This window comes from Taudactylus pleione, unplaced genomic scaffold (genome assembly GCF_031769625.1).
Source record: "Taudactylus pleione unplaced genomic scaffold, aTauple2 ptg000214l, whole genome shotgun sequence".
In the NCBI taxonomy this organism is placed as follows: Eukaryota; Metazoa; Chordata; class Amphibia; order Anura; family Myobatrachidae; genus Taudactylus; species Taudactylus pleione.
The window spans coordinates 12,191,200-12,205,057 of record NW_028284616.1 but is presented as its reverse complement, the minus strand read 5'-3'; the positions used below and the strand labels follow the sequence as shown (position 1 = coordinate 12,205,057).

General features: G+C 47.7%; 1 protein-coding gene and 1 pseudogene across 2 annotated transcripts in view; both read right to left on the bottom strand.

Annotated features, from left to right (window-relative positions):
* Positions 1-13,858, bottom strand: part of FCHO1 (FCH and mu domain containing endocytic adaptor 1) — a 195,809-nt gene that overhangs the window by 80,299 nt on the left and 101,652 nt on the right. For both annotated transcript variants that reach the window (XM_088478463.1, XM_088478464.1), the window contains exons 20-21: positions 5,800-5,891; positions 5,306-5,641 (exon numbers count right to left, since the gene is read on the bottom strand). In XM_088478463.1, coding sequence (XP_088334589.1) covers positions 5,306-5,641; positions 5,800-5,891 — 428 coding nt within the window. The remainder of the gene's footprint in view (positions 1-5,305; positions 5,642-5,799; positions 5,892-13,858) is intronic.
* On the bottom strand, positions 4,071-4,166 carry LOC148517607 (U6 spliceosomal RNA; annotated as a pseudogene).

The window sequence follows — 13,858 nt, the reverse complement described above, 5'->3', positions numbered from 1 at the left end:
GTGGAGTTTGTATAATTCTCCCTGTGCTTGCGTGGGTTTCCTCCCACACTTTAAAAATATACTGGTAGGTTAATTGGCTCCCAACACAAATTAACTCTAGTGTGTGTGCATGTGGTAGGGAATATAGACTGTAAGCTCCACTGGGGCAGAGACTGATGTAAATGGCCTAGTATTCTCTGTAAAGTGCTGCGGATTATGTGTGCGCTATATAAATAACTGGAAATAATAATAAACCAATCCAATAGGGAAAAGACCGATCAAGAACCCAACATTGTGCACAACTGCGCGTGAGGGAGGGAACGCAGTGTCCCCCAGCCTGATTCAGAGAAAAGGATTCAACGGTAAGTAACCAAAAATCAATTTTTCTCTTTCATCAAGGCTGGGGAACACTGGACCATGGGACGTTCAAAAGCCGCCCCCAGGGGAGGGAACGCTCAGGCTGCCTGACTGGAGAACTGTACACCCAAGAAGGCGCAGCCGGAGGCAAAAGAACCTGAACATCAATACGGCAAACGAGAGGACTATTTCTGAAGTCCGGCTTCCTGTTGGCCAAGACCGCAGGCGCCTTTCCGCAAGGCGCTGATATCTCGTCTGGTGACAGTCAAACCGTCCCAGAATATGCCAAAAATTAACCAAGCTGATTCAACTCGTAAAAGTCTGCTGAGTAGTTGGCCAACCCTGTTCCAACGAGCCAAAAGAACCCACAGAGAACAGTGCGGCGTACGAAGAGAACCCGTCCAAGGAAAACTGCAGAGCTCAGCCACTGAGCAGACCGCGATCCTCCCAGTCCCAAGGATCACCAAAGGGGTAAGCACTGGAAGAACAAGCCTCCGGAACCAATGTTGGCTAGATTCGTAAAACTGTATGCAGAACTGCCCCCGGTAGACGAGCAGATACTCAACCATGCTGAGGGAAGGCCATGGTCATAAGGAGAAACAGCTTCCCAGGAACGGACTGAAATTTCTTGGAGCGCCACAATCCCAAAAGGGCCTATGAGAGAGTCCCTGGAGACTAGAAGAAGAAAACCACAGCTTCCCCTGTGGATGAAACCGATGGCCATTACGCAGTACACGCTACCAATACCGCTTGAACCCTTTGGAAGAAGGGTCAAACGCCGCTGGAAGAAAAATGACCAGGTTAAAATCTGTAACATCACGAGAGAAAGGTGTCAGCTGGCCTCCCGACCCTTCAGAAGGAAGGCCCTGAAAACCGGAGAGGCAAAATCTTTTAACGGTTACACCCCAAGTGATAGAGTTTCCTACCTTGGAGATAAGCATGAGATGGCAACTGAGTCCGGGCTTGAAGCCCAGTGCGGATCCGGAGAGAGAAAAAAACCTACCGTCTCATAACTCCCAGACCTAGAAGTTCAGGTGCGAAACATAAACAAGGAAGCCCCCCTGGTAGAAAACAAACCGAGGTGCAGCGAGTCTGGAACAGAGAAAGAAACCCTGAACTCGCGCCGCCTGCCTGGAGCCACCAGGAATAACCTCACTCGGGTAGCATCAACCCCCCTGGGGGCCTGATGGAACACTGTGGACAGCAAAGACAGACGCTCTGCGGCCGCCCACGGCTACTTTGCAGAAGCTGGAGCTTTGCAACGTGTCGCCTCTTCGTTATCTGGCCGACTGCGAACAGGCAGTAAGAACAGCCAGGACCGTTCAAACTATGGCTTGGAGTGCGAGCCCATGGAATATTGGAGCCGTTGCGGATGGTGACCCAAGGTCCCACCACGGAGAAGCCACTTCACGACTCGCAACCCTGGCCACATGTAGCCCCTCAGGATGGACCAAGGCATGGGGCTAGATGGAGAGCGGCAAATCCCTGTCAAGACTGGCGAACTGCCCACTGGGACTCCCAAAAGGATACCCCGGTTTGTTCAGCCCGGTCTATGGACGATGCTCCGACCGAATCCCTGAGAGCAAGGTCGTCAGGATCCCTACTTCGTTTGCTGCAAGACAACACCACTCTGCTGTAAACTAACACCACTAGAGCAAGATGTCGAAGGCCACCCCCAGAAGTGAGGGGTGGACCTGGAAACCAGGAAGACCCTGCAAAAAGTCTGGGCACAGCCCAGTAATCTACACAAGCAGGACCTCCTAAGAGAGCAAATTGTGGTAACTTCTGTGCACACTAGGTGCAACAGCCCCTATCATAGTTTTTGGCAACTCAACGGAGCCAAGGCACCACCGAATGGTTGGTCCCCAAAGACCTAAGGAACCGAGTCAATAATTGAGCGGTCCAAAGAAACCTCTTCACCAGTTCAGGTCCCACTACCGAACAGTAGAAAGACCACTGGAGGAAGGATAGATAAATCCCTGACCCGGGAGAAAACGTGTTTCCACAGTCCCTCTACCAGCATGGCCCTCAATGCGTGACGTAACAAAAACTGCCGCCCTGGAAAACCACGAGCTAGGTGCCGTGTACCGTTATCCGCCAGAAGATGTCAGATCCCATGACAAAAGACGACCCACCTTTAACGGAGGTCGAAGAGGTGCATTCTAGACCTGTATCAGGGAGGTAATGGCCTTTATGCCGAGGATCTTGGCTAGGAGATAGTTCCTACGTACTGAACACCTCACCCACAGTACACAAGGCACGAAAAGACCAGAGCGTCTGGAATGAACCAGTTGGCCTGCCAACAATGAAGGAGGTAGAAATCCCCGTTTTCGTACCTGTAGTTGAAGTGGAGTAACCTGCCGGCGAAGATGCGCCATGCAGACCGTCAAGGTACCAGATGGAACCCGGTCCAAGATGCCAGGGCCCCATGTGACTGAAGTAGTCACCCCAACGGTTGCTGATCCCCCTGCATCCTTGCTTCGTGCCAGTGAACTGTGCAGAAAGAGATACTCCGTATGCCCTATGAGTGGTAAGGCCCTATGTTCAGACATTGAGTTCCTTTGAACGCCTGCTGGGAATGTCAGACTGACCTCTGAAAGGAGGGAAGAAAACTTGGCAATGCGGACCCTGTCCCTAGGGACGGGCGACGCTAAAGATAGTGTAAAAGAAACACAAAAAACAGTCTGAATCTGCGAAGGATAGCTCTCAAGGTAAACCAGCATTACCTGGCCAACTCGGAAGTTATCTTCATGCCAAGAACACTGGCCGCGGCGACGGTAGGTGCTGAAATGTCAGTTTGACTGCTCATGCCATTTGTCTCCTCTTGCTGTCTGTCTATGCGATGGTCACTGCGCTATGGTGCGGGTCTGGTCCCGAACCCTGGCCTATGGCGCCCCAGGCGGGGGACTTGATGGCACACGCCACTGTGCCGGCATGCTTGGCCTCCCTTGCCGCGCCTGACCTGCCTCTGCCCCAGGAAATACCCCCCCCGGGTGAATCACTGTGAAGTCCCATGGCTAAGATGGAAGGCTTAACACAAGCTACCCCTGTCAGGGCACGCCAAGGCCGGAGCCAACCCCCTCTAATGAAACGAGACCAGAGACAATCTTCCAAGGTCTATGCAGCGGATCTCTATTGGATTCTGCGGTGTGCCCAGGAAGGTACATGCGGTAGTCCAAATGGCTACCGCAGTGACTGCCGAGGAAGGGTCTTCCCTCTGGGTACTGAATACGCTGGAAGCAACTGCATAATGGACAAAGCCTCCCAAATCTGGCGTCTCCTAAGTGTTCCTGATGAGACTGGTCTGCTGAAGGGACAGGAATGTTTTTTCAATAATAATAATAAATATATATATATATACACACACACACACACACACACATATACACACATACATACACATACATACATATACACAGTATATAGCCACGCTAAGAAAAATGAAAACTTTACAGTAATACGGTGGGAACAAACAGAAGGTCCACTCACTTCGGGATAGTTCGAGTCTGCGCACGGTCTGTCCGTCGTGAAATTGCTAATGGCCTAGGAGGAAGGGCACGCCTATGGCTCACGCTGCGGGGGAGGGGACTGCACGCTGCAAAGCCTGAAACCATAGCGGTACATATCTAGAATGGGAACCTAATCCCCTAGGGAATAAACCCCCGGGTCCTAGATGAGGAAACACCTAAGGGTGCACCCTGTGTTCCTATGTAATGCCGCCAGCAGCCCCCCGCTTAATTATGGAATGCTTCACGAATTTGTGAGTCATCCTTGCGCAGGGGCCATAGTAAGCTTCTCTGTATCGTGTTGAATAGCAGGAGAATGAAGCTGAGCTGAGGGAGACCCACTGTCTGCAGGAGGGGGAGAGCTGCGCTGTAAGCTCCGCCCCCTCCAATCTCCACCTTCCCGGGCACCGAATACTTCCCTCTGGTAGGGGTAAACTCTGCCTCTGGACCGTCTGTGGCATGCGCGCTCCTCCTGCATTTGTGTGAGGGGAACCGCTGCCAAAACGCCGCTCTGTGCACAGACAAGTGCTACTCCCTCTCTGGGGAAAGCACTTGCAACACTCCTAGCGAGCTGCCTGTGAGGTGCGCGCTACCACAATGGAGCCACCCTCCAAAACCATCTAAGATGGTGTCGCCATCTGAGACAGCCCTGCACCCTCTAAAAGGGTGCGAGTGCGGCCTGTCCCCGGGTCCTGGCGGTCTCTCAAGAGACTGGCATGCTCTGTGGGGGGGGCCCGCCGGTGCGCACCCCCTACGCTGCGGCTGCATAATCGTGAGCTGTCTAAGCTCCAGCAGCCATCCGCATGCATGCTGTGCACTACTATAAGTAGAGCACAGCCCCTAGCTAGAAATAAAATGAAAATAACTAGAAGATAGACATAATTAATACAACTACAGAGGGGCTGCGTAGCAGCCCAACACAATGGTGCCTATCTCCTCAGGCACTTAATGAAGACTGCAATGGGATTGCAGGGGGGAGCAGCTAGGAGTTAAAGCTACAGAGTCATTAAGTGCTTGCTCCAGCCCAGCTGACAATCCCAAGGAATTGGTATAATGTCGCAGATTAAGCATAACAATACGTGGCACAGGGTATGGCGCAGGTCACATGCATCAGACCTATATCTGTTGCCTTTTTTACCCCAATTAGCGAGTGATTCACACACAGAAGCTACATGACATGCCAGTGTGAGTGTATAGGGTACCCATGCATTGTACTTTAGTGGCATTAGTGATTCGAATAAGTCGTATATTTTGGAGAGAAGTCTCTAGCTGGACACATGTTGTGGCTAAGTCGTAAAGTCCGTAGTGCGCCAAATGTGGCTATTTGGCGCAACTTGAGAAGGTGCATGTGAACACTTCTGTACATTTCACCTGCTTCATCTGCTAGTATGACTGTGCTGCATAAAATGCATTGCTTTTGTAAAGCAATTAAAAGAGTGTAAAGGTTTTGCTTAATTACATACCACAGTTGGGAGAGAACAGCTCTGTAGTTCTTTCTATTGTACAATTGGGTACTGGTGGACTTGGCACAGTCACTTTTTGTTCCCAGGAATCGTTTTTTTCTGGGGGAGATTCAGTGGAATGTGATGAGCTCAGATCTGCTGGTGAGTCGCCAAAGGAGGAGGTCACTAAAACAGAATCCCCGGTGGAAGAGTCATCACGAGGAGTCCATGGCCTGGAATCCGGGGAAGGGCCAGAAAATGGATGGAAAGGGGAATCCAAACCAGAGTCCTCTACATTTTCGGGGGAAGAGGAAGAGAATGGAGAAGGACTAGATGCAAGAGTGTATGTTCTGCAAACTAGGGAGAGAGGAAAAAAAATAGGTTTTAATAAAAGTTACATAGTGTTATGTCAACATCCACTGTTTACTGGAATATCTGCAATGCCCATCAGTTCAGGCATCCTATGCATGTGTAGAAATAAAGGTACAAACTGAACATGCTTGAAAGTATGTTACCTGGAAAATCTTCAGGCTCAAAAACAGACTCCTGAAGAGGTCCAAATGGAGAAGGGGTAGGATAAGCGCGGCACACAGAATTTGTATCACAACTGCAAGCAGAGCAATGACAAAGACTAATTTATAGACGACATATGAAGAACCAAATCATGAGAATTAAAGACGACTGAATAGGGTCTGTTTGAAAATAGGCTGATAATTATTCCACTGCTTCTCATAGTTGGAATCTCCATAGATTATCATGTTAGATTTATGAGAATTTTAAATGTCAAATTTACTGGTTTGTGACACAAACCAGTGAACCGCTTCTAAAATCCAAAAAGAACAACAGGGGCAGAGATATAAAGATGTCCTGGTTTAACCACTTCAATACCACAAGTAATAGTATCAGAACTTCTGCTAAGAAATTATGGCTTATTGTTGCATCTGAATCTGATTTAAACCTTGGGGATACTAAGATCATGCCCTGTTATACAAGAGGCAGGAATATCAGGGATTGGGTGTTTAAAATTGATGTTACAAATCTTGACAAGAGTTACACTGATCATTTTTTGAGACCAAAAAATGGGTGCTTTAAGTGCTTGAACTGTCTAACTCGTCGTTATTTAACAACAGGGACGAGTTTCTGTCATCCACATAGTGGGAGAAAGTTCCTTATTAGGCATAAAGTCACCTGCACTACAATATTAATTGATTACCTTATTACCTGCTCATGTGGGTTAGGTTATGTTGGAAAGACGGATAAGACCCTTCGTGAAAGGATGGAGTTATACCGGTCTGCCATCAGAGTGGCCATCAACAGCCGGTGGCGCACCACTTTCACAAAAAGGGTCATAATCGGTCAACTTTACATTACATCATAATTGACAGGTCACTCAGATTGCTCCATTGTGAATCACACTGGATTCACTGTTTAGACACCATTGCACCCCGGGGCCTTAATGAGAATCTGGGTTTACATTGTTTTCTATAGAAACCTTAAAACACTCATGAAGATGTTACTGGGGTTTTGTACTTTACTTGGCAGAAATTTTCTATGGCCTGTATTAATAATGATTATTCCTGATTCCTAATGTTCCACTAGATTTAACTTATTGCTCCTGTGTTGTGATAGTGTTTCCTATTGATGTGTTATTGTGTTTTAATGTTATTGATTTCTGGATTCCACAATTTTGTATATTTTTACTGCCATCTGCATTGGTTATGATTCAGCTGATGGACTCTGTCGTCATGACAACTGTACATGACGACAGTCGTCTGGAGAGGACGGCAGAGGGGAGCGTCCGTCTTCCAGACGTTGCTGATTGCAACGTGGTGTGGTGAAGTAAGTGTTCTTTTTTGTATTATATTTGACCCTGACGATGGAACATTAAAGTTCCGAAACGTTGGTATAACTTACTTGTATATTTACCTACTTCATTGATTCTAATGCCGCCCGTACAGGGTATATTGTGGACCTCCATGTGGGATTCTAATCGGAGGGCACCAGGGATATTTATTACATTATTTTGAGTGCCACTCTCCTTAGGAAACTATATATTACATATACAGTACATACATACAAACACATACATATAACGTTCAAAATGTTGACATTATACATGTCTACATTACAAAACATATGAGCGTTACTGTTAGGGTAAAAAGGGTAAAAAGGAGAGTTATGGTAGATTTACCTTTGTTAACTCTCTTTCTTCGAAGTCCATAGGGACCACAATGGGGTATAGGTGGTGGTTAGGAGGACTGGACACCAACAGTTAAAGCTTTTCTGTCCCAGGATGCTCTGGTCATTCCCCCCTATACCCTGCCCACAGACTGAGGGAATTCAGTTTTATCAACAAGCTCAAGGCAGAAAGCAAGGTAAGAGAGAAGGAAGACTGGTATACTTAAGAATCACACACTCACACAATAGAGAAGGAAACAGGTGACCAAGAAAAGAAACCCATAGAAGCCAGGTGCATCAGGGCAGGCACCCTGTGGACTTCAAAGAAATAAGAGTTATGGTAGACTTACCTTTGTTAACTCTTTTTCTTCGAAGTCCATAGGGTCCACAGGGATACCATGGGGAAAATGTTGTTGGAGTGATCCAGGCACCAAACAGTTAAGCTTTCAGCTCCATGGATGCCGGAGGTCCTCCTCCACATATACCCCGCCCCTGGCCACAGGTACTTAATTTTGTAAACAAGCCCAAGGCAGGAGAAGGAAAGAGGAGAAGGAAGAACAATGTACACCTGAAACACTCTCACACAAGATGAGGGAATCTGTGAAAGAAAGAAAAATTACCCAATGTAGCCAGATGCGTGTGGACCCTATGGACTTTGAAGAAAAAGAGTTAAGGTTACCATAACTCTTATTTTCTTCTTCAGGGTCCATAGGGATCCACAGGGATACCATGGGGATGTCCTAAAGCAGTTCCCCTAAGGGTGGGGACGCTCCTGAGCAGAAAGTAGAACCCGCCGCCCAAAGGAAGCAACCTGAGAGGCAAAAGTGTCAAAGGCGTAGAACCTAAAAAAAGTGTGGACAGAAGACCACGTGGCTGCCTTGCACAACTGTTCAGCACAGGCACCACGTTGAAATGCCCACAATGGTCCCACAGACCAGGTATAATGTGCTGTCGCCGTGTTTGGAACAGGGAGATCAGCCTGCATGTAAACCTGAGAGTCATACGCAACCATGGAGCCAGAGTTTGTTTATTAGCTGGCCAGCCTCGTTTGTGAAAACCATAACACGCAAAAAGAGTGTCAGATTTTCTAAAAGAGTTTGTACGATCCACATAAATACGGAGAGCACGAACCACATCCAGCGAGGCTTCACCTACAGAAAGGTCTGAAGACTGAAAAGCTGGAACCAGAATCTCTTCATTCACTTGACAACGGGACACTACCTTAGGAAGGTAACCCGCCAGTGTACGGAGAAAACAGCTCTGTCCTGGTGAAAAATCAAAAAGTAGCGCTGCCAGATCAGAGAGACTGCGTGCAGAAGAGATAGAGAGGAGAAAAGTGTCTTCTCTGTAAACCACATCAAGTCCAGAGGTTGAAATGGGGGACCTTGTAACCCCTTGAGAACTAAAGACAAATCCCACGGTGCCACCAGTGGGACAAAGGGTGGCTGCACTCTGAGAACACCCTGAAAATTCTAACATCAGGCAGAGAAGCAATGTTTTGGTGGTACCAAACTGACAGCGCAGAAATCTGTACTCTCAGAGTGGCAAGGCGGAGACCAAGGTCTAACCCAGCCTGGAGAAAAGCAAGTACCTGGGAAACCCTAAAACCTTAGGGTCATACTTTCTGTGGGAACACCATTGACCAAAAGAATGCTAAACTCTGTAATAGATGCGAGCAGAGGAAGGCTTTCATGCCCTAGTAATCGTTTGAATCACAGAGCTGGAGAAATCTTTGGCTCTTAAGACGGAAGACTCAAGAGCCACACTGTCAAAGACAGACTAGGTAGATCCAGATGCAGGCAAATCCGGCCATAGAGGAAGAGAAAACGGAGTGTCTATGGATAGATTCCGTATGTCAGTGAACCAATGGCGCCTAGGCCAAGAAGGAGTTATCAGTATTACTGTGCCACCTTCCTGCTTGAATTTCCTGAGGACCCTTGGGAGGAGGGAAACCGGAGGAAAGAGATACGCCAGCTTGAAGTCCCACTTCCCTGCCAGCATGTCTACGAAGGCTGCTGAGGGCTTTCTGGTCCTGGACCCGTACCTTGGAACCTTGTGGTTGTGACGTGAGGACATAAGGTCCATGTCTGGAAGCCCCATTTGTTTAAGAGAAGTTGAATAACCCCCGGATGGAGAGTCCACTCTCTGGCATGTATGTCCTGACGACTTAGGAAGTCTGCTTCCCAGTCGAGGACTCCCGGGATGAATATGAGATAGCCAGAAGATGACGTTCTGCCCAGATCAGACTGTTTGTAACTTCCCTCATGGCTGGATGACTGTGCGTGCCTCCCTGATGATTAAGATAGGCTACTGTGGTCGCGTTGTCGGACTGAATCTGGACCGGCCTGCCTTGGAGTACGACCTGTGCCAGAATGAGTGCTTTGTATACTGCGTGCAGCAACAGGATGTTTATTGGCAGGTGACTTTCCTGATTTGTCCATCTTCCCTGAAAGGTATGATGACCTGTCACCGCCCCCATCCGCGAAGACTGGCGTCCGTGGTGAGGAGCACCCAATTTGGAATCCAAAATGGGCGGCACTTGTCCAGATGACCATTTTGTAGCCACCACAAGAGAGAGAGAGATGAACCTCCGGAGTGAGAAGGACCCTTTGGGACCGTATTAGATGATACTGCCATTCCACCGGGAGAGAATCAATTGTTGCAGAGGCCTGGCATGGCATTGAACATATTCCACCATGTTGAAGGTGGAAACCATTGACCCCACGACCTGCATTGCTGATAGAATGGATACCCTTTGCTTGCGTAGCAATTTGCGTACTCGCAATATTAAGGCTGAAATCTTGTCCTCTTAACCAAAGGGCTCTACTAGCAACAGCCAAAGCTGCCACTGCTTTAGAAGCTAGGAGCCCAGCATCTATTGCAGCTTCTCCCAAATAAGTGGCCACTTCCCGTATGTGGGAGATATGTCAGCTGTTCTCTGGTAGCATTCGGTACAGTATCTTCTAATGCCCCCGTCCATTCATCAACCGCCTTGAACACCCAAGCCGCGGCCATAGCTGGTCGAGTAACAGTTCCAGACAATGAAAACACTGATTTAAGACATGTTTCATGTTTTCTATCTGTAGGATCTTTAAGGGAAGATGCTGACGGTATAGGTAACTTAGCACTCCTGGCTAAATGTGTCACATGAGGATCCGCAGTAGGAGGGACTTCGCACTTCGTAAATTCAGTAGGTGGGAAAGGATACAAAGATGCTAATCTTTTTGTAACATGGAGTTTATCCTGGTTACTCCATGCTTCTTCCATAAGTTCAGTGAGCTGCTCAGACTTGGGAAACTCAGCTTTTACCACCTTCTGGTGTTTAAACACTGGAGCCTTAGGTCTAGGGGCTGGCTCATCATCCTGTATATTTAGGATTGATTTGACCACCCTCACCAAAGAAGGGACATCCACTGTAGAAGGATGGTCCTCCTCTCCTGAGATAGACCCTGGAGAAGAACCTGGCGCATCATCTGATTCCTCCAATGATGTGTCTGAATCTACATTCTGAGCAGACTAATAAAATTATATTGTCTGTTTAGGCACTTTAGTGACTACCGGTCTGTTTGCCTGCCTGCAATATTTGTTGAAATGCAGCAGCTGACCGAGCCGTACTCTAACTTGAGTGGACATAAACATCCATCAAGGAATGATGTACAGGGGGAACAAACATAGCAGGCTGGAACTGCTGTGGGTATCCCATTCATGGAAACAGTGTGGGAGTAGCCAAACGGTCCACTAGCTGCGTCATAACCTGAGACAAGGAGGACACCCAAGAAGGCTCCCGTATGGGGCTGGTGAGGTGGTTCTTTATAACAAACAGCACACAAACCATCCTATATAATGTCCTGAGGGGACAAGCCCGTCAAACAACTTTTACATGAAACCAGCATCGGAGCCTTCGTTTCCTGTTTACCCTTATTCTTATTCATAATAAGTGACTGCCTTCACAAATAACAAAATAAGGGCCAGATTCACTTAGAGGCGAAAAGCAGCGATCGGTAAAGTTTCGCCTATTGCTGCTTTTCGCCTGTGTGCGTCTTATCTCCAAATTCAATTTGAGGACCAATTTGCCTAAGCGGAAACTCAATGCACTGAAACAGGCGGAAAAGTTTCTCCAATAAATGTCAGGCGGAAAAAAGTGCAAAATCTCTATTTTGGGGTGCAAATGTGGGGAATTGATTCAGAACCCTTTGGACACCCCCCCCCCAAAGGACAAATCAGCCCCCCAAAAACTATTACCTTAGAACACCCCAAAAACGACGTCATTTTTGGGGTGAAAAAGAAAAAAGTGGGGGGACAAGGATAAAAAGTAGTGAGATAGGTTTTTTGGGGGGCTGTATGGATGGGACAGGTGTTTTTAGGATTGCAGGTGCATGCAGCAGGTGGATTTTTCACATTTTTTTTTAAAGTGCACTTTAGAGACACAAAAAGTATGCTAGCATCCATTTTCAAGTACCCCAAATTTGACAGGACTATTTATTTTTACCAAAAAATACTGTTGTCGATCATTCTTCACCACTTTTATAAATATACTTCTAGAAAGCTTTTAACACAACTTAAGGACACAAAGTACATTTATTAGGGCTAATAGTACACATCTGTAATTATTTCCAGTGTCAGTGCTTCGTATTTTGGGGTACAGACTGATTCCCACAATCTATTCAGTACTTTCCGCCTGTTATGCATTCACCTATTTGCATTTTCGCTTGCTCAGTAATTGAATAGTGAGAATCACGGGGACACGCATGCCGCGATTTCACGTTTCAAACAGGCAAATGTGGTGGAAAGTACAATAGGTGAAAAGTGTCCGAATTTTCACATATAATTGAATACGGGCCTAAGGTGAAAAACTATTTGAAAAAATATATATATATTCCCCACACACCTGTAGCAAAGGGTTGAGGAGAAATAGTAGTGACAGTTATACCTGACAGCACAGAAAAATAAAGGCAGTAACAACACAGCAGAGCAAGCAAAAGTCACATACAATGCATATACAATATAATGATTTTGAGCACTGTATAACCTGCCATCTGGGGAGAGGTATACAGGAAGAATAGACCCATATCTTCTGAGACCAGCAGCTTCAGCACAACAATGATAGCGGTTGCTGTGCGTCTCATAAAAGTGAAGTGTAGGAGGAGCAACCCAGACACAGGAAAACCTCAGCTGGATCGGCATCTGTGCTGGGGGAGGGGCTGCGTCCCCTATGCTGTAACATCCCCCGGGTGCGCTGGCTTTATACATGGCCGCCGCCACTGTCCCCGACGCCAGACTGACTTGCACCGGTGGTCTAGTGGGGGTGCAGACGCAGTGGTCGCCCCACTACAGCGGCCTCCGGCAGGTTTCCAACCGCCGGGGGTACGGACTGCCACGTGGTTCCCCATGAGTGGGAAACCACCTTACCTGTGTCCTCGTGCTTCTGGCTGCAGTCCCGGGTCCCAGCATTGCCACTAGCCAAGTTCTGCTGGTGCCCGCTCAAATCAAAAACGGAGGTAGATGGAGCAGCAGCACAGGCGTCCTTTAGGACGCCTAGCGCTGCTTGCTTTATTAGTAAAAAATAACTAAAATAAATAATTAAATAAAAAGCTTAGGACCCCTGTTTTAAAAGGTGCTTCTGAATCCTGCTGCACCAAACTCAAAACTGAGTGCCTGTGGTCAGCGGCGGGGTATATGTGGAGTAGGACCTGAAGCATGCAAGGAGCTGAAAGCTTAACTGTTTGGTGCCTGGATCACTCCAACCACATTTTCCCCCATGGTATCCCTGTGGACCCTGAAGAAGAGAGAGTTAACAAAAGGTAAGTCTACCACAACTCTCCTTTTCTTCTTCAGGGTCCATAGGGCTCCACAGTGGAGACAATAGGGATATCCCAAAGCAGTTGTTCAAGGGCAGGGACGCTCCTGAGCTGAGAGGAGAATCCAACATCCAAAGAAAGCATCCTAAGAGGCAAATGTATCACAGGCATAGAACCTAAGAAAGATGTGGACAGAAGACCACGTGGCCGCCTTGCATCATTGTTCGGCAGACGCGTCATGGCAGGCTGCCCACGAGGGACCCACAGAGCAAGTAGAATGAGCAGATACTGTATCTGGCACAGAAAGGCCAGCCTGCGTGTAAGCCTGTGAAACAGACATACGAAGCCATCTGGCCAGAGTCTGTTTGTTAGCTGGCCAGCCCTTGTTGTCGAATCCATATAGGATGAAGAGGGAATCAGTTTTCCTCATGGAACCAATACGGTCCACGTAGATCTTCAGAGCACGGACCACATCTAAGGAGACCTCAACTGCCAAGAGGTCTGGTGATTGGAAGGGCGGAACTACAATTTCCTCATTAATGTGGAAACGAGAGACCACCTTGGGAAGGAAGCCAGAGCCAGTTTGAAGAACAGTCCT